Source organism: Wyeomyia smithii, chromosome 1 (assembly GCF_029784165.1).
Source record: "Wyeomyia smithii strain HCP4-BCI-WySm-NY-G18 chromosome 1, ASM2978416v1, whole genome shotgun sequence".
In the NCBI taxonomy this organism is placed as follows: Eukaryota; Metazoa; Arthropoda; class Insecta; order Diptera; family Culicidae; genus Wyeomyia; species Wyeomyia smithii.
In genome coordinates, this window is record NC_073694.1 from 40,960,495 (window position 1) to 40,982,729 (window position 22,235).

Genomic DNA, 22,235 nt, shown 5'->3' on the forward strand with positions numbered 1-22,235 from the left:
AATAATAATAATAATAATAATAATAATAATAATAATAATAATAATAATAATAATAATAATAATAATAATAATAATAATAATAATAATAATAATAATAATAATAATAATAATAATAATAATAATAATAATAATAATAATAATAATAATAATAATAATAATAATAATAATAATAATAATAATAATAATAATAATAATAATAATAATAATAATAATAATAATAATAATAATAATAATAATAATAATAATAATAATAATAATAATAATAATAATAATAATAATAATAATAATAATAATAATAATAATAATAATAATAATAATAATAATAATAATAATAATAATAATAATAATAATAATAATAATAATAATAATAATAATAATAATAATAATAATAATAATAATAATAATAATAATAATAATAATAATAATAATAATAATAATAATAATAATAATAATAATAATAATAATAATAATAATAATAATAATAATAATAATAATAATAATAATAATAATAATAATAATAATAATAATAATAATAATAATAATAATAATAATAATAATAATAATAATAATAATAATAATAATAATAATAATAATAATAATAATAATAATAATAATAATAATAATAATAATAATAATAATAATAATAATAATAATAATAATAATAATAATAATAATAATAATAATAATAATAATAATAATAATAATAATAATAATAATAATAATAATAATAATAATAATAATAATAATAATAATAATAATAATAATAATAATAATAATAATAATAATAATAATAATAATAATAATAATAATAATAATAATAATAATAATAATAATAATAATAATAATAATAATAATAATAATAATAATAATAATAATAATAATAATAATAATAATAATAATAATAATAATAATAATAATAATAATAATAATAATAATAATAATAATAATAATAATAATAATAATAATAATAATAATAATAATAATAATAATAATAATAATAATAATAATAATAATAATAATAATAATAATAATAATAATAATAATAATAATAATAATAATAATAATAATAATAATAATAATAATAATAATAATAATAATAATAATAATAATAATAATAATAATAATAATAATAATAATAATAATAATAATAATAATAATAATAATAATAATAATAATAATAATAATAATAATAATAATAATAATAATAATAATAATAATAATAATAATAATAATAATAATAATAATAATAATAATAATAATAATAATAATAATAATAATAATAATAATAATAATAATAATAATAATAATAATAATAATAATAATAATAATAATAATAATAATAATAATAATAATAATAATAATAATAATAATAATAATAATAATAATAATAATAATAATAATAATAATAATAATAATAATAATAATAATAATAATAATAATAATAATAATAATAATAATAATAATAATAATAATAATAATAATAATAATAATAATAATAATAATAATAATAATAATAATAATAATAATAATAATAATAATAATAATAATAATAATAATAATAATAATAATAATAATAATAATAATAATAATAATAATAATAATAATAATAATAATAATAATAATAATAATAATAATAATAATAATAATAATAATAATAATAATAATAATAATAATAATAATAATAATAATAATAATAATAATAATAATAATAATAATAATAATAATAATAATAATAATAATAATAATAATAATAATAATAATAATAATAATAATAATAATAATAATAATAATAATAATAATAATAATAATAATAATAATAATAATAATAATAATAATAATAATAATAATAATAATAATAATAATAATAATAATAATAATAATAATAATAATAATAATAATAATAATAATAATAATAATAATAATAATAATAATAATAATAATAATAATAATAATAATAATAATAATAATAATAATAATAATAATAATAATAATAATAATAATAATAATAATAATAATAATAATAATAATAATAATAATAATAATAATAATAATAATAATAATAATAATAATAATAATAATAATAATAATAATAATAATAATAATAATAATAATAATAATAATAATAATAATAATAATAATAATAATAATAATAATAATAATAATAATAATAATAATAATAATAATAATAATAATAATAATAATAATAATAATAATAATAATAATAATAATAATAATAATAATAATAATAATAATAATAATAATAATAATAATAATAATAATAATAATAATAATAATAATAATAATAATAATAATAATAATAATAATAATAATAATAATAATAATAATAATAATAATAATAATAATAATAATAATAATAATAATAATAATAATAATAATAATAATAATAATAATAATAATAATAATAATAATAATAATAATAATAATAATAATAATAATAATAATAATAATAATAATAATAATAATAATAATAATAATAATAATAATAATAATAATAATAATAATAATAATAATAATAATAATAATAATAATAATAATAATAATAATAATAATAATAATAATAATAATAATAATAATAATAATAATAATAATAATAATAATAATAATAATAATAATAATAATAATAATAATAATAATAATAATAATAATAATAATAATAATAATAATAATAATAATAATAATAATAATAATAATAATAATAATAATAATAATAATAATAATAATAATAATAATAATAATAATAATAATAATAATAATAATAATAATAATAATAATAATAATAATAATAATAATAATAATAATAATAATAATAATAATAATAATAATAATAATAATAATAATAATAATAATAATAATAATAATAATAATAATAATAATAATAATAATAATAATAATAATAATAATAATAATAATAATAATAATAATAATAATAATAATAATAATAATAATAATAATAATAATAATAATAATAATAATAATAATAATAATAATAATAATAATAATAATAATAATAATAATAATAATAATAATAATAATAATAATAATAATAATAATAATAATAATAATAATAATAATAATAATAATAATAATAATAATGATAATAATAATAATAATAATAATAATAATAATAATAATAATAATAATAATAATAATAATAATAATAATAATAATAATAATAATAATAATAATAATAATAATAATAATAATTATAATAATAATAATAATAATAATAATAATAATAATAATAATAATAATAATAATAATAATAATAATAATAATAATAATAATAATAATAATAATAATAATAATAATAATAATAATAATAATAATAATAATAATAATAATAATAATAATAATAATAATAATAATAATGATAATAATAATAATAATAATAATAATAATAATAATAATAATAATAATAATAATAATAATAATAATAATAATAATAATAATAATAATAATAATAATAATAATAATAATAATAATAATAATAATAATAATAATAATAATAATAATAATAATAATAATAATAATAATAATAATAATAATAATAATAATAATAATAATAATAATAATAATAATAATAATAATAATAATAATAATAATAATAATAATAATAATAATAATAATAATAATAATAATAATAATAATAATAATAATAATAATAATAATAATAATAATAATAATAATAATAATAATAATAATAATAATAATTATAATAATAATAATAATAATAATAATATACCGCATCCCGACGGGACTTGAACCCGCAATCTCCCTGCCTCCGGAATGGTGTTTTGACATGGTGGTTTTTTCAAATCTGTACCATATTTCCAGTTTGCTTATTTTTCGCTTTCCCTACTTCACACATTGTCTGCTTAATGAACTTGAATGTTAACGGGTAAAAGCCGTTGTTAAAAATAAAAATTTAATTCGAATAAAGAACTTCGCTCAGTCTCAGGATTTGGAGCCAGCTTTTCCTGCTAAGCTAACGTTAGTAAATTCCTTGTTTCAATTCTTGTCTTTTGTTTCGCACTGAAGTCGTTGAAGTAAAATCAGTCCGTAATCTTTCTCTGTCGGGCTACAACCGTAGGTGTAGCTTTGTAGGAAGAGCATTTAATATTAAATCGCAGGATGCCAGATGCTGTTTGAGCCGCACGTCCATGATGAACCGATGCTCGGGGTGGCGAAGCATTCCTTTTATCCTTTTATTTTGGCTGGCAGAGAAATTTCCGTAAATGAAGTACGTAAAGTTGCTTAGTTGCTTAGTAACGCCTACACATCTACAAAGTTTCAGTGAATTTGTACCCAAAGCCGAGTTGGTGTGAGATCCGTCAAATCTGAAATCAATACAATCATTCCTTTCGAATAACAGGGCCTTTTTTGACCCCAGAAAATGGCATCTGAAGTTGATTTGAGATCGGATGCTGGCCTCTGGATATCACCTCGATACGGAACATATTTGTACTGGAATTGTATGTACTGGAAGTATTTAGATTGAGTTGCACTATTTACAATTTTATCGTGTTCAATCATTTAGCCCATCAAGAATCAGCAAAAAAAAAATTATTTTGTGAATAAATACCCTACGCATTTCTTATTAATCGATACTAAACTAAAATATCGCGATTAAATCAAATTTTCGGTTACTCCAAGGGGAAAGGTGTAGCTTCAAGTTTAATGCAATATTTTATTCGCAAAACTTTATATGTTAAACAACACAATGGGATATGTGATATTTGAAGCAATTTTTCTTCTAGACCAGTGAAAATTATAATTAATGTCTAATAGCTATCCCAGACAGCGAAACGTGAAATCGTACGAGCTGGAACTAGATTACGACGTGTGTAATTTTCATAATACCTAGTCTATCCTTCTTCTTGTAAAATTGAACCTAAATTTCTTAAGGAATGCAACCTCTAATAAGATTAGTAGGATAATCTGTAGACACATCGTAACGTGTCTTAGTTTCTAAGTTTAGCTTATAAGTAAACACACATTCGGGTGTCTGGCTTACGTACTTCTATTCATCAGGCTTTAACCCAATGACAGCCGTGGCTAGAATTGCATTGTGTTGTAAAATGCTATTTAATTATGGTAAAGACTGTTGTTGAGTGCAGGTAGCCTGCCATATTATGCAAATCAATTATTTTTTGCGACATTTCTGCATAACGAAATGTGCTCAATAAACTTCTGTTGAGCTTAGAAGAATCAAATAAGCGAATAATAATGTTCAGAGGTAATCAGAAATAAGTGCTTTGATTCTATACCTTTATTGTATTTAAAATATTTAAACTTCTTCAAAAATGGCTTATCGTCAAGCATTTAGTAAATTCAAAAATGTTTATTCTCGTTTCAGAATTCCGGACACCCCCAGAAAAACATCGCTGCACCCGAGAGCTCACCAGCACCGTTGGAGCCGAAGAAGCATGGCATGGCGATTTAAGGCATCCAAGTACAAGAACGCAGCCCCGATCGTACCGAAGCCGGAGGTATGCATCCGGGACATTTGTGTGGGTTCGTACCAAACGTACGGTAATAACATCGCCGCATCCGCCGCATTTATTGCCTTCAATTGGGAACACGTCGGCTCCAGTGTTGCCGTGCTGCCCATCGATGATTGTGGACGGAAGAGCAAAACCATGCCGCTGCTGCATGCGCATTCCGATACGGTAACCTATCTGGATTTCTCGCCATTCCACGATGGATTGCTCGCGACTGGCTCCCAGGACTGTCTGGTCAAGGTGTGGCACATCCCGGAGAAAGGGCTGGAGAACTCCATCTCGAATCCGGAATGTACCTTCTCCACCAAACAACGAAGGGTGGAAACAGTGGGTTTTCATCCGACGGCAGACTGCCTTCTGTATTCAACGGCTGTGGGATCCGTTAGTTTGTGGGATTTAACTTGCCAACAAGAGTCTTTTTGTAAGTATGCATTCGTTGTGATCATACGCTTGTTAAATTAAGTTATTATTGGAAACAGCGAACAACCAACATCCCGAGGTGATCCAGTCGCTTAGTTGGAAACAGGATGGGAAAATCTGCGCAACCAGCTGCAAGGACAAGATGGTTCGGATTCTGGATCCACGAGCGGAAGCACCAATTACAATGATCGCCGAAAGTCATCAAAGCATTAAAGATTCTCGCGTTGTCTGGCTCGGAGGTCAGGATCGTATTCTAACCACCGGGTTCGATGCTGGACGGCTGCGGCAGGTTATTATTCGAGACTTGCGAAACTTTTCCGCACCGGAGAAAACCATGGAGTTGGACTGTTCAACCGGAATACTGATGCCACTTTACGATCCGGATACGAACATGTTGTTCTTGGCGGGTAAAGGCGATACTACGATTTCCTATCTGGAGGTTACGGACAAGGATCCCTATCTGATCGAGGGAATCCGACACTCCGGAGAGCAAACTAAGGGCGCTTGTCTCGTGCCTAAGCGAGCACTACGTGTGATGGAAGGCGAAGTGAACCGTATCATGCAGTTGACCTCCAATTCGGTGATTCCGATAATGTACCAGGTGCCACGAAAGGTGAGTTGTTAATCTGTGTTCTCTTAGCACCAAGAACTAATTTGTTCATATTTCAGTCTTACCGTGACTTCCATGGTGACCTTTACCCGGACACAAACGGATTCAAAACCGAATTAACGGCGACCCAATGGCTCAAGGGGACAAACCTGGACGTCCCAAAAATTAGCCTGGATCCGGCGAAACGAGAACTGGGCGATCAGCCAATCATTGTAAGTTTTATAATCAAAATGCTGCCCGCTAGTCGTCTCAATATTAAAATACCATTCACCTTCCAAGTAACGCTACAATTGATCATCTATCTTTTCGACTGTGTACGTTTTGTGTCTCATTTCTGTTTCTACCGTTTCTCTCCTCTATATATTCTATTGCTGGCTCTTTCCCGTTCGTATATTTCAATTAACAAAAAAAAAAAAAAAAAAAAAAATCGCTGGTATCGGTTTCAACTTTTCCTCCGACACCCGGCACTAGATCTTGAGAGGTAACCTGACTGAAGTGGTTAAAAATATTGCAAACAAGTCCAAGAATGCTCCGACCACGATCTGCTGCACGGCAGATAAAATAGACAAAGCGTCAATCGTCAAACCGGCATTCGTTCCGATCAAGGATAAAATCAAAAAGATGGAACAACAATCTCACAGTGAGAAGAGTGAGTTCGAGCAACGCTTCAAAGAGGTCACCTCAGCAAAGGAAAGCAAAAATAACGAGAATGCCAACATATTGATAGATCCGAAGTTATGCTATGAAAGCGAAAGTAACGGGAATCATTTGAATAAATTGAGTGACGACGATCCGGAATGCGTTGAAGAATTGGATCAACCGGGTGAAGTGACGCCTCCAAAACCGATGCCAAGAACTTCCCGCAATAATTCAGTATCCGATCAACTTTCGTCGTGCAGCGAGGAAGTGCCTGTTGTTCCTGCGCCTCGACCAGTTGCTAGACCCAGGACAACTGCTACCGGATATAAGGTTTGACACATGAGCAGTTGGAGTTTTCTGTTGTTGTTTTTGGTTGGTTCACTCCCGCGTGTTTGGTGTAATTTTGGTGTCGTTGATTTTAGATTTCCGCACACTTTTTCGGTTGGTTGTAGTGCACGATCACTTCTGTTAGCTCTTTGTACGATTTATTAGTATAATTTTGACCTTCAAGCGTACCTAGTAGATGTCACATCACGTGATGCTTTTGTGGAGTGTAGTTAATCACTAGTACAAATTGAATTTTTCAGCCCCGTCTTGGACCTAAACCGTTCTGCAGCACAGGCTCATCCGGTGACTTCTCCTTCGACAAAGTGTTCAATGTACCTCAAGCTCCAGGTTCTGAGAACGGAGAATCATTGAAAGACTCGAATGATAACACACAGGAGAACAGTCTTGGCTCGAACGGAAGTGTTGAGGAGACTCACGAGAATGGCAATTGTAAAGAATTGGATCCGACATCGGAGGTAACTGATGAGGTGCCACTGCGATCAAAAGTCCCTAGCGAGGAAGAAAAACCGCGTATCATTTCCACTGCCGAACGAAGAAAGGTAACTATCAGCTTTTTGTCAAACAGCAGAACTAACGCATGCTAACTAAACTCTCTCTTTCCTAATGCAAACACTATTTTTCTGTACTGTAGTCTGGGGATCGTGAAAAGGTTACTAACAACTAACTTAACTTCATCAGAAGCTCTACTAATGTGTTTTTATCGCAGATTTTCGAATCAAGGGTATCTCCAGTATCTGAAGATCAGTTTGACGCTGCTTCGGATGACAAAGCGAACCAATTCGAGCGATTCAGCGGTCAACGCACCAGTATTGCTGAGCGACGCCGTTTGTACGAGAACCGATCACAAAGCGTTCAGGAAGAGAAACCAGCCTCACCCGTTCCTCTGAGGTAATGTAATATCCGTTAAATCTTACTATAAATATTCTAAAAGTGCATCAATTCCTCACAGACGTCGCGATTCACTGAAGTCTCGCGGAGAACAAAAAACCGACGAAGAAGCGATGCCACCGCCGGCTAGCGTAGAGTTCACTCGCAACCGAAGTGATCTGTCTAAGGAAAACCTACCAGCAGACATCGCCAAACGAAACAACAGCAATAATTCGGCAAACTCGACTTCTAAGCGGACGTCAACGGTGTTTGGTCGGGTATCTAAATTCCGCCATTTGAAGGGTACACCGGGTCACAAGTCGACACACATCGAGAATATTCGCAACCTAAGCCGCCAAATACCGGGCGAATGTGATGGTTTCCAGGCGAACTCGGAGCGTGTTGCTGTGCCGATCTCTGGCGCGGGTGGAAAAATTGCAATATTTGAGCTAAGCAAACCGGGACGGCTTCCGGATGGTGTCATTCCTTCGTTAGTCAACGGAAATAATATAATGGATTTTCAGTGGGATCCATTCGATAACAAACGGTTGGCGGTTGCTTGCGATGATGGTCTCGTCAAGATATGGGCCATTCCGGATGGTGGCCTAACGGAACCAACTAACGAACCAGAGAAAGAATTGGTGGCACATTCGGACAAAATTTACATTATTAGATATCATCCTTTAGCGAAAAATGTCTTCCTTACGGCTAGCTACGATATGACGTTAAAGGTTTGGGATTTGGAAACATTGGCGGAAAAGTATTGCTTGAAGGGTCATACGGATCAAATATTTAGCTTCGCGTGGAGTCCCTGTGGGACGCTCGGTGCGACAGTGTCAAAAGATGGAAAAATTCGTGTGTACAATCCGAGAAAATCCGAAAATCCTATCCGAGAAGGTAATGGACCCGTCGGAACACGTGGTGCCCGATTAGTGTGGGCCATCGATGGAGAGTACATTGTTGTTACAGGATTTGATAAGTATGTTCTTTTGGTTCGATATTGACAAACATATTCATAATTTGGAATTACATTGGCAGAGTTTCCGAGCGTCAGATTTACGTGTACAAAGCTACGGACCTCAATGCCCCTCTCGGGATGGTGGGGCTTGACGTTTCTCCAGCTATACTAATGCCATTCTACGATGAAGACAGCTCTACCCTTTTCGCTACAGGCAGGGGCGATTCTACCATATACTGTTTCGAAATTACCGAGGAGTCACCTTTCATCTGCCCACTGTCACACCATCGGTGTCCTACTCTGACACAGGGACTCAGTTTCCTTCCCAAAAACCAGTGCGACGTCGCATCGGTTGAATTTGCCAAAGCACAAAGGCTGACTAACGGTACGATCGAACCGTTAAGCTTCACCGTGCCACGCATCAAAAGTGAGTTGTTCCAAGATGATCTGTTCCCACCGACCAGGGTTATGTGGGAACCGACGCTCAGTTCGGCGGAATGGTTTGCTGGGCGGGATAAAACCGCCACTCGTGTTAGTCTTCAGCCAGAAGGAATGGATACTTGTAAGTTTTGAAGCAACCGAATTTGGCTGAAAACCTGTACTAATTTATGTCATGTTATATTAACAGTATCGTCCATCCAACCAACGGTTACGACACCGACGCCGGTAAAGAAGAGTGATAACATCAATCAAATAATCGGTCAGCAAACCCAGTTGAATAAGGCATGGAGTGCGGACCTGGTGCGATCCAAACAGGATGAGGTAAGTTGACACAAGAGATATTTTTTTTGGAACTGTCGCTAGTTATCAAATAATTAGCACAAACCTTCTATAGTCTTCGTTAAAATTATACTTATGTTAGACATATCCCTTTATTGAAATTTTGACTAAACTAGAAAGGGGACCCCTACAGGTTACCCGCAGCCCTATTTCCAGTCCTGAATACACGGTATCGATATGCTTTGATTTCTTTGAGGTCTTGTCCCATTTTGCAAGTGCAATGCAGCTCTGATTCCTCTCGTTGACAACAATAGCTCAGATCGTCCAGCAAAAGCATTCTTCCAGTGCGATGTACCGCTTCGGTGCTGAAAATGGATGCGCATGTCTGCATCTTGCTTCCTCCTCCGGCATGGTACTTAAAAATGCAGCTAGTGTTCAACTGCAATAGCACAGTCTACGTCGACGAAGCACTCCAGGTGAAGCTTGTCACCGCCATGCAAGTGTAGCACGTGATCTGCCGTAATCTTCATGTAACGATGCATCCATTTCGCTTTGATCCAGTCCGCCGATATTAGTTTGGTGACACGCCCCCCGAAAATGGAAGTCGATGGCTATATTCGGGCGCGTGTTGGCAGTACGTACGACTTTGGATGCAACATGACCCGGTTAGCCTCCTAATGAACGGGGATTCCGAGGGAAAACTTCCGGTTGTCCAGTTATCGCTCAATACCTCAAACTTAAATCTTCCGGGAGGACAAGCGCCGCCTGGAGGAGGAGGAATTTGCAGGGCTGAAACAGCTGCATCATTCTCAGGCAACGCATCATGCATCATTCTCAGGCAAGTTCTACCAGAATCTCAACGCATCCCGGAGAGGCTTTGTGCCGCGAGCCGAAATAGCTGAGATAAAGATACAGTCGCCGTTCGATAACTGCAACATGTTTACATTGCAGTTATCGAATGCCGTTCGATAACTGCAACACTTGACACATGCCAAAATTTAGAGGGGGGCCGTCACTACCATTTTTGTTTTCAATGATGTCGATATGTATTTTTTTGAATGGAATAGTGGCAACAAATAGCAGAAAACTAAAATAGGCAAGCTTTTCGATTGAGGGGCCGTTCAATAATTACGTAAGCAAATAGGGGGAGGGGGGCTTTGCAATTTTCTTACGCTATTTTACAAGGGAGGAAGGGGGGTGAATTGATTATCTTACGTAAGAAAAACATTGTTAATGCAGCTGTTTAAATAATCATGTTCATGAAAGTGTGAACGGTAAAATTCATAAAAAGAAAATTATGGAAGAACAAATTAACTCGAATTTAGAACAGAAGAGTAAACGAAGTATTGTGCTTGCTTCAGGATGATAAATCTAAAAAAAATCTTTATATGCTGGCAGGAAGATATTACTAGGGGGGGGGGGGGGGTATTGAAAAATCTTACGAAGTCTTACAAGGGAGGGAGGGGTGGTTGAAAAAGTGGAAAAATATGCTTACGTAATTATTGAACGTCCCCTAATCAATTTGATATTCATATTTCCGCATCATAATTTATTGCGTTTTAGTAACTACTTAACATAACCAATATGAGGCGAAGACTCGGGTGAAGATAAAGTTCATCACTACAATTGACCATTTTACGAGACGTTTCTAAAACTCAATGAAAATGAAATTTTGACAGAAAGCTCGGAACCACTGACATAACGCAAGTAGAAGCAACATCAAAGTCAGCAGGATCCGTGACACCTGTCAGTTCGTAAAATAATCTATTCAACGCTAGGTCACAAAATATTGTTTGTGATCTACTATGCACTGCCTCGCTGAGTAGTGAAAGCTAGCCAAACAATTGACAAAGGATTTATTTTTCTTATAATAATTACGGAAAGTGGACTGTGGTTCATGGTGATTTTGCTTTATTGATTGTTAGTGAAGATCTTTAATCTCCAAAAGACAACAAGTAAACGAAATTGAAAAAAACATCTAGAGAAATTAAAGGGTCTTTTTGAAATGTTTCTAGAGATTCAACAATTTTCATTTTCGAATGCATTTAGAATCCCCCCGCGAGATCTGTCGCTTCAATGTCAAATATGACTTTGACATCAAATTTGACGGATTGCGGTCCGATAACTGCGAAGTTGTTGCAGTTATCGGTCTTGCAGTTAAAAAGCGTTGCAGTTAAAAGTCTTGCAGTTATCGAACGGCGACTGTAGTAGTATTCTGACGGACGATCATGTGGTAACCAAAAGGTGGAGGTAGCACTTCGACGAACACCTGAATGGTACCCAGGCAGAGGACTAAGGTGGCGAAAAAAGCGACCCCGAAGGTGCGACAAACGTAGAAGACGTGCCAGCCCCAACGATAGACGAAGCTAAGAATGTCATCAAGCAGCTGCAAAAAAAACAACAAATCTGCTGGGAAGGATAGCCTCCAGGTGGAGCTTATGAAGATGGGCCCGGAAAAGCTGGCCACCTGTTTCTACCGGCTGATTGCAAGAATTTGGGACACAGAACAGCTTTCGGAGGAGTAGAAGGATGGGATTATCTGCCCTCTGGATTATCTGTTAGAAAGGCGACAAATTGGACTGTAGGAACTATCGTGCGATTACCGTCCTGAATCCCGCCAACAAAGTGCTTTCCTAAATCATTTTCCGACGACTCGCCGCTAGACAACAGATTTGGGGGAAGTTATCAAACCGGCTTCGTCTTTACCATACGGCAGATCCTCTAGAGCATACAGAACCTCCCACGCACCACCTATTTATCGATTTCAAAGCCGCGTATGACACTATCGACCGAAAAGAGCTATGGAAGGCCATGAACGAAAACGGTTTTCCAGGAAAGCTGATCAGACTGATAAAGACAACGGTGGATGGGATGAAGTGCGATGTGCAGATTTTGGGTGGATTTAATCCTATAGGGAGTTTCGACAGGGTGGTTGTCTCTCCTGCCTGCTATTTAATATTGCGCTACAAGGTGTAATGAATCGAGCGAACACGCGAGGTACGATATTCAACAAATCCAGTCAATTCGTTTGCTTTGCTGATGATATGGACATTGTCGGCAGAACAACTGCGGCGGTGGCAGAACAGTACAGCAGACTAAAACGGAAAGTAGAGAGTCTAAAACGCAGTAGCCGGCGGAACTGAAGCCGAACGACAACACCTTGGAAAAAGCATTACGACGGCGATGAGTTCGACGAGTTTGTCTATCTTGGCTCACTGGTTACCGAGGACACTGATCCCAGCCGTGAGATCCGGAGGCGTATTATCAGCCGAAGTCGTGCCTACTATGGGCTCAACAAGAAATTGCGGTCGAACAGACTAAGCCCCCGTACGAAGTATAACCTGTACAAAACGCTCATGAGACTGGTTGTTCTCTACGGGATTGAACCGTAGAGGATGCTCGAGAACGACCTGCTAGTGCCCGGAGTTTTCGAACGGCGGGTACTAAGGACTATCTTTGGCTTCGTGCAGGAGAACGGAACATGGAGGCGGAGGATGAACCATGAGCTCGCTTAACTCTACGGCGAACCCAATATTTAAAAGCGTGGCTAAAGCTGGACAGGCACGCTGGGCAGGGCATGTCGCAAGAATGTCGGACAATTATTCTGGTGTTTGACTCGAATCTGGTAGGAAGAAGAGGACAAGGGGCGCAGCGGATAAGATTAGTAGACCAGGTAGAGCGAGATCTGGCGAGGAGTACACAAAGTCCAGGGATTGGAGAACGGCAGCCAATAACCGAGTGAACTGGAGAGACTTTCTGAATGCCACATAAATAATGAATGAAACAATGATTTCAATGCACCGACCAATCGCTGATACTTCTGCTCCGTACTGCACGCAATAATGATCCGTCCGTAATCCGCACGTAGAGGCAACCGGTGACGGATGCTTCAAAACCGCATCAATCTGTCAGTTCCATAAAGGGTGTCCACGATGAAATTGCCACACACAAAATTGATTCGCAAAATTCGAGTTTTCATCCGATTGCCATCAAATTTTCAGGGATTGAAAAATAGCTATTATACTTCATTTTACCATTTTACTCGTATTTTATTTACAGTCCATACGCAAATGCCCGCACCTTGGCCTTAACCCCGGCCATAAGATTGTGCACAACCTGTGAATAAACCGTTTTTTGCATGTAAACCCATACTTTCTTCAGTTCCTCGACTGTCTTCACTACCTTAGGTTGTTTAGGAAGGTGCTGCTTCATAATCGCTTTTCGATGGGGCGGAGCTCCGGAGTGTTGAGAGGGTTGAACATTTTCGGCACGAAATTGACCTTATTGTCCGCTTACCACTTCAGCACTCTCTTGGAGTACTAGCATGAGGCCAAATCCGGCCAGAAGATTGCTGGGACGTTGTGGGCCTTCAGGAGAGGAAGCAGCCGCTTCTGGAGGCACTCTTTCATGTACACCTGTCCGTTCATCGTGTCCTGGGTCACGAAAGATGCACTCCGCTTCCCGCACGTGCAGATGGACTGCCAAACCAGGAGTTTCTTCGCAATTTTGGACATCTTCTGAGTGCGGACATGCTCCGGAACGCTGGACCTATCCTTGGCCGTGAAAAACAGGTTGCCGGGGATCTGTTTGAAGTCGGCCTTCACATATGTTTCGTCGTCCATGATGCAGCATTCAACTTTCGTCAGCATGTGGAGGTACAACATCCTGGCACGGGTTTTGGCGGACTTGTTCTGCTTCTCGTCGCGATTAGGGGCCTTTTTTACCTTGAACGTTCGAAGCCCAGCCTTAGTTTTGGCCTTCTGGACAAAACTTCGGCTTAGGTTGCAGCTTTTTAGCCACATCCCGAACGTAGGCGTTCGGGTTTCGGTTGAAGGCCCCAACTACGCGGTTGTGATTTTTGGTGTTGTACGGAATACTTTTTCCTTCACTTCTGGGCTTCCGATCGGTGGTCAATCGTTCCTCGAACCGCTTAATCACTCGCGACACCGTGGAATTGGCGATGCCCAACGTTTTAGCGATGGAACAATGCGAGAGATCCTTGCTCTCGTGATGAATGCGCAAGATTTTATTACGCACGAGCTGTTCTTTCGACTCAATTTCCACGAGTTTTGATCACGGGACTTTAAACTTGCAGGATGTAAATAATGCACTATGAACTAAATCCACTCAAATTTTCAATAAATTCTACCCACGGTTAAAAAGTTAGAGCAATTTAATGGTGTGGCAATTTCATCGTGGACACCCTTTATCCACGCAACTTGCTTCTTCCCGTATAGGTTTCGTTTCAAGGAGCACCCGGCACTCAGTCCGCCGTACGAATTAATACCCCGGAGGCTGCTTAATGAAGATCTCCTCCGGCAGGATGCCATACAGGTGGCGGTCTTTATGTCGATGTGTTTTATAAGCAATCTTCGCTTGCTCGCTAACGCCAGCGCGGTATGAAACGTTATCTGCCTTACTACTGGGGCAAAAACCTGATCGTCGTCAATACCATACTTTTGGGAAAAGCTATGCGCGACCTTTCTGGCCTGTATTTAATTTTTCGATACTTGAAACGGTTGCTTTTTTGCGAGGCTGCTCGATGAGTCTTCAAGCCTTCTCTCGCCGGGAGACCATTACAACAGCTCTGTTTAGAGTTCCACGCTGACCAGGACGTTGATCAGCCGCTTCTAACATGGAGATCAGACGCTGTTTTGAGCCGCACTATTTTGGAAAAATAAACGGGTTGGCGAAGCATTTCCGCTACCGCCGAAATATAGTTTACGCGTCAATGATCGCGTCGTACCTTCTCACTTGGCTACTGTCGGATGCCAACATGGCTTAGGCAACACCCAGGGGCGGACGAAGGGTAATTCGAGCTGCAGGCGAAAATTGATTTGGCGCCCCTTGCTCATCATTGTAAAGTTTATGTTATGGGCATTTTGAAAATGGTACGCACTGCCAGGCAGTCCTTGAGAAGTTGATAACTTGCTGAACATTCAAATTATTTTTATCATTCGAGTTATATATTTTCTAATTTTTCGCTCACTCAGTTGGCGTCCTTCGATGATTGACGAGCAAGGGACCGCCTGCTTCGCCCTCGCGTTGATCTGCCCCTGGCAACACCAACCAGTTGTGTTCATGTTTCAGCTGGTAGTCCAGTGTAATCATATAACTCGAGGAGGTGTGAGACAGGAACTTGTGAGGGCCGGAGCTATGTTTGACGCTCCTTCTAGGTCGTCAACTCACCATTTGACAATGGAAGTCATGATGACTATATACGGGCGCGTGTTTACAGCGATGTACAACAAAGCACCGATCAGACTTTGGTACCGTTGTCCATATGCCAACCAAGTTGTCATGATTCCCTTTTGCTGTACAAATCCGGTGTTACTCGGGACAAGAGAAATCTTGCAGTTATGCTTCATGAAGATCTCATCCTGAAGGTATGCAGTCTCGTTGTCTACGTGCTTCATAAGCAATCTCCGCTTGCTCGCTATCATCAGCGCAGTACGAAACGTAATCTGCTTCACCACTGAGTAGTCAGTACCGTATTTTTATGCGCGACCAACCTGGCCTTGTATCGCACAATTTTCCTGGACTTGTCACAAAGTGCGCCAAGAAGGATCGTACTGCTTGTTATCTATACCACGTTCAGATACAAGCCAACTACGTGGTCTGCCGTCGCAATTAGGAAATCAAATTACCTTCTAGTCCCAGGGTAAAGCTCACACCGATCAACGCTATCGACCCCTTATTGTTACGTCCTTTTATTCACTCGAGTTTACAGTTCAGGACGCCTGCTGTACGCAGCCCTTTTTCATTTCGAATCGAGGGAGCTCCTGGTTCTAGGTGTAGCTCCCTCCTCAGCAACGCCTTCACGTAAAACGACCATGATTGGTAGTTCGAATTGACGATCATCGCCCGCTCCTTCGCTTCGAGAAAAAAAATCAGCAAACTCTTCACGCGTCTAGGCATGTTTTGAGTTCTTTCTTCCTTTTATTTATCAATTTCTCCTCAGTATGCGCGACAAAATTGTAGGAGTAAATCTTACGCTTCAGGTTTGCCGAAACTTCTCGATGGAACGCAACTGGTAGACATTAGGCGAGCTCACCGACTTGGGTACCAAATCGATATTAAGCAGGTCCAGATCCGGTCAGAACACTGCGTCTTCGCTCTTATGGTATTTCTTGATGAATAATGCAATGCCGACAGGCATTTCGTACTATAAATTTGCCTGTTCACGGCAGGTCCGGAGCGAAAGAAGAGCCGTTTTGACATCCACTTATCGCCGATTGTCAGCCATAGCAGCACCTTCTTGGTGTGTGAAATGAACTTCACCTCGGAACTCACTTCCTTCGTAGGAGAAGGAGTACATTGCCAGTCGTTGCCATCCTGGGTGAGATAGGTCTCGTCGTTTATCATCACCGCCACGTCGCGATTCGCCGGAAAAATCGACTTTACCATTTTATTCGCCTGCTGCCACTGCGTCATTTTCTGCAGCTTCGAGACCGGTGGACGGAACTGCCGCTTCCTGCCATGTATGTTTATATTCGCCAGATATTTTTTCACTGTTTGGTCGATTGAACCTCCCGGTCAAGCGCACGCAGCGATGTAGCCACTCTTCCCTTGATCTGGAGCTTCTTGTCACTCAGGGCGGTTGGCTGTCCGCTTCGACGCGCATGATGTCCGTTTTTCGACGTGGCTTGAACGCGTGTACTTCGACTGATAGAGCTGTCAATTTTTTTCTGCTGACTAATGGGTTACTATGATTGATACTGCATGGGTAGTTTCGTCAGTGCGTGTAAAGATAAACCGGTCTTTTTTTAATGCAAACGTTAGGGATGCCATTTCCATGATCGTTCTCCACTTCTCACTGGCCTGGCCGAGTTAGTGATCACTACGTTGTCCGTTCTTGGTTCTGTGCACTTGTTATTTTTTTGCGAAGAAGTCTGAAAGAAGATTTCCGGTTTCGACCGAACTGAGTCTCAGTGAACCTCATATACTAGTAGATCTTGTCAGCTATCTCGGATTTTTTCAAGTAATAAAAGACCGTTCAGCGATTGTGGCCGTCAATGATCGTTATACATAACTGGCACCCGCTCGGCGATGTCGTCTCAGGACGGGATCCAAGACCTGCTTTCGATTTATCGTCTACTGCTCTGGGTAATGGCGGTCATCCCAACATCCTATAGACGCAGTCTGCCGAACTCCGCAACTCTTGGTTTTAATACCGCTGATTAATTCGAGCCTCTCTGCTCCACAAACACATCCTGATCGCGGTGCCCCAATCGTTGATGCCTCGTGTGTAGGCAGTCAGGATCGTGCTGCATGTCATTCACTTGTTTAGTGTACGTGATCTGCTGTCGCAATTATCAGGCTATCTTGAAACAACCGGCACTGGTCCGCATCAAATTTCGCTCGGACACCTTTTTTACCGAGTTTCGGCACGGAAATCAAATTACTTCTTATTCGAACCACAAGCGTGAACTATTTTGAGTCACATACGCTGTTTTTTCTCTTATCGGTCCTCAGTTAGGATCGTTTTGCAAGTCCGCTTTGGATGCTTCTCTTCACCAATCAATGTCACATTCATCAGGTCCAGGCTTAGCTCGTAATCCTTCTACGCGTCCAAAGTCGTCATTAGCGAATTAACCGACTTCGGAAGCCCTAGCAGAATCAGCGATATCTTCAGGTACACCATCATTTTGAATCCGGGGAAGTTCCCGGTTCTAGATATGTCCAAAACTGCTTCCTCCGCAGCAACTCTTTCACTGAGAACGACCATGTTTGGGTGTTCGAATTGCTCAGCTTGACGATCTTCGCCCACCTCATCCCTCTGGGAAAAACAGCAAACTCTTCACGCATCAATTTTCCGATCAGGAACTTCCGACTGGGCCCATAACCTATGTGAGGTATGCAGCAAGTCTTTGGGAATTAAAGAAAAAGACGCTTGAGTTTGCACTTCATCAAGGCGATGGATCCCTTGATCTGTTATCAACTATTAAACTTAAGAGGCTGTAAACCAACAAAATTGTTTGGGCTTCCCCACTGGAAAAAATAAGCTTGTAATTAAAAACATATTAATTTATTTTCAGATAAAAAACTCCGTCAGCGCTCGGATGCCACTTAACCGCAAGCTTGAACAGGACGATATGGAGGGAGTGGACGAGAAAGAATGGGACGAATAATTTGTTGCAAATCGGGTCCACTGCAAGACTGGTACCGTCTGGGTACAAACGGGGTCATCCAAGACAGGGGACAGTTAGCGTAACTTTTTGAATACTCTCTCTCTCTCCCTATTTCAAATGAAAACCATCAAAACGATCGGCGATAGAAAGAATTTTGTAAGCTGCATCATATACGACAAATAGCGTAACTAGATTACTTTCTACCGAATTTTATATGCATATATTACTAAGAAGATCTTAGCGCCTTGATACAGTTTATGATACAACAATGGCAAGGCGTATTTAAACGGTCGTCTCACTAAATATTGAAGCAGAGAATGATGTGGACAAATCTTAACTATTATGTAAGTAATCAAACTGCCAACTGCCATCAAACGCGTATAAAGTAAAAAGACCAACTGCTTTTGTATAGAAAAAGAGCAGATGCATTGCTTTCTTTTTGTGAATTCTTTCGATTGAACTTGGAAAATTAGATTTTTTTTTTCACAATCTATTGATATGATGTGAATTATCTTTTCTTTTAAAATGTGAAGCCCGATCGTATAATTGGATGCTAGTCAAACAAAGATGCTCAAATCAATCGTATTTTTTTTTAAATAATTGATAATCATTAAATCATTGCTTGGCGCGAGTTTTGCTTTATTTATAGACGTGCAGAATTGTAGGATAAAACATAATGAAACAAGACAAAACGCATACTCTTGAACGGTGCAGGTTATTAGCGAAACGGCACAAATTTTCTAACAGAATTAGCAAGCTAATCCGTTGGAAACATCAAGTTATGAAGGAAATGGAAACGTAGGCAAAAACAATTTAGTTGTAGCGTAGGTATATCACTCGGATTCGTGATGATATGATTAACAACTGTGTGCTGAATATTTATTTTTCGTCAACACTTTGTGAAGTAATTGTGATGATTTCTTATATTGTAAGGTTAAAACTGTGCATTGTTTTACATTCTACTGTGTAATAATTTAGGCGTGCCATTTCTAGACTCAGTCGTGACTTGCACATGTGCTGTGTATTTTTTTTGTCAAAACCAGTTCGATTTCAATCACTACGATTTCGGTAAAAATAATAAACCTTTATGCTAGAATATAACTTATTCAAACAAATTCAGCATTATTGGCATTTAAATTAGGCTATGCTATTAACCGCAATACAAATGAATAAATACAGATATTTACACTGCTTATCCAAATGATTGAAATGACTCTCTCTTAGTAGAACACACATTCTTCATTCAGAATATTTATTCTATATCTGCTGGCAAAAAGTTATTAGCAAAGAAATCATTCTGAAGTAATATTAGGTGAAATTATACTTATTATCAAGTCAAAATAAATGTTTTTACTGAGCAGATCGAATATCTACCATCGGTTGCAATTTAGTATGAGATAATGTTTCATCTTCTTCCAACACAACATCCTGGTGAAAGCATTAGAGGATATAACTGATAAATAAAATATTGTGGTCGGTATCGTAATGTGCAAAGCTTCGCAATGTCTTATACATGTATTAAAACGATACAAACGATGATTATTATTATGCAGTAAGTAACCAATGTATTTTGAATAATCGCACGAGATCGTGAAAATGAGGAAAATATACAACAGACATGAATATCTATTGTTTTTTATTTGCATACTCCGAAATAAAAATAGAAAAGAGTTGAGTGTCTACTTCATCGGCTAAAAGGACTTTGGCCTGACACAGAGTTTGCAAATTCCTAAAGCTTCCGGGTTGACCGATTGTATCAACCTTAACTAGAATGCTGTCAAAATTTCATGAATCTTGCTCCTCTTGGTCTAACCACCTAACTCACTGCGCGCCTCTACGTTTTGTACTGACCGGATTCGAGACGAATCCCATATTTTTCTTATTTGGGATTATTGCCCGGCATTCTTACAAAATGTCCGGCGCATTGTACTCTTTTAGCTTCAGTAACTTTCTAGATACTGGGTTTGCCGTAGAGTTGCGGCAGGTTGTTGCTCATCCTTAACCTCTTTACGCCATGTTAGAGGTCGCACGTTTCACAACACCTTTGAGGGTAATATTGAACAGGAAGCAGGTGTTTGAAACGGGTTTGATAGTGCATTATCCGAAAGATTTGGATCTCGTGGTTCTGTGGTTAGCTATGTCGGTCGGCTAGCTCTCCAAAACGGTTGTGATGTCGGGTTCGATTCGTGATCAGATCGAGTGTCTTTTCGAGCTGGAAATTTTCTCGACTCAGCGCTGGGGTACGGTGTGTCGTTGTACTTATCCTACAAAATGCAAAATGTGCCAAAAACAATATCGATAACGAATTCTCTGAACTTATCTAGCTGATCGAGACCGCTATTAGCTCTTCAGGCTAGCGTGTGATAAAAAAAAACGTCCTAAGACATAGCCTGCATAACGTAGTTCCAATTTACTCGGTCCATGGCTACCTATCGTGCTCCATATGGTCCTCTCATCTCGCTCTTTCCGCCCCTCGTTTTCTTGTGCCAACCGAATTTGAAGATATCACCAATTTTTCAGGGTAGCTATCCGAAATTCCAGCTACATGCCATTCCAGCTTTAGCCAGTTTCTGAAAATTTGGTACGCCAATAAGGCACGCAAGCTCAGGCTCCACGCCTCAAGACTTCGTTCTCCTGTACACCACCAAAGATGGTTCTTTGCACCCGACGTTCAAAAACTCCGAGCGCTCGCAAGTTCTCCTCGAGCATTGTCCACGTCTCACACCTTTAGAGAACGACCCGTCTCATTTCTTAGGGTTTTGTACAGAATACCCTTGGTGTTTGGACTCTGGTTTTACGATCGTAGTTTTTTATGGGGTCCATAGTAAGTACGATTTCTTCTGACAATACGCCTTCTAATCTCCCGGCTGGTGTTGTTGTCCTCAGTTACCAGAAAGCCGAGGTACACAAACATGTTTTAGACGTATAGTGTTAAATTCGGTCCTATCTGCTTTACGTTGCAGTCGGGTTTACTGATCTGCCACCGTCTCAAATTTTCTAACGACAATATCCTCGTCTTC

The 22,235-nt window shown here is 36.4% G+C and overlaps 1 protein-coding gene across 6 annotated transcripts in view; it reads left to right on the forward strand.

The window, feature by feature from the left end:
* Positions 1 to 20,838, forward strand: part of LOC129727257 (coronin-7) — a 45,906-nt gene extending 25,068 nt beyond the window's left edge. For 4 of the 6 annotated variants that reach the window (XM_055684899.1, XM_055684908.1, XM_055684918.1 and 1 more), the window contains 11 exons: positions 5,378 to 5,943; positions 6,002 to 6,555; positions 6,612 to 6,764; positions 7,024 to 7,521; positions 7,779 to 8,078; positions 8,171 to 8,188; positions 8,246 to 8,427; positions 8,489 to 9,385; positions 9,445 to 9,926; positions 9,993 to 10,126; positions 19,123 to 20,838. In XM_055684899.1, the coding sequence (XP_055540874.1) occupies positions 5,448 to 5,943; positions 6,002 to 6,555; positions 6,612 to 6,764; positions 7,024 to 7,521; positions 7,779 to 8,078; positions 8,171 to 8,188; positions 8,246 to 8,427; positions 8,489 to 9,385; positions 9,445 to 9,926; positions 9,993 to 10,126; positions 19,123 to 19,215 (3,807 nt within the window). In that variant the 5' untranslated portion in view covers positions 5,378 to 5,447 and the 3' untranslated portion in view covers positions 19,216 to 20,838. The remainder of the gene's footprint in view (positions 1 to 5,377; positions 5,944 to 6,001; positions 6,556 to 6,611; positions 6,765 to 7,023; positions 7,522 to 7,778; positions 8,079 to 8,170; positions 8,189 to 8,245; positions 8,428 to 8,488; positions 9,386 to 9,444; positions 9,927 to 9,992; positions 10,127 to 19,122) is intronic. The other 2 variants (XM_055684938.1, XM_055684948.1) reach the window with 2 other exon arrangements.
* Positions 20,839 to 22,235: the final 1,397 nt, after the last annotated feature.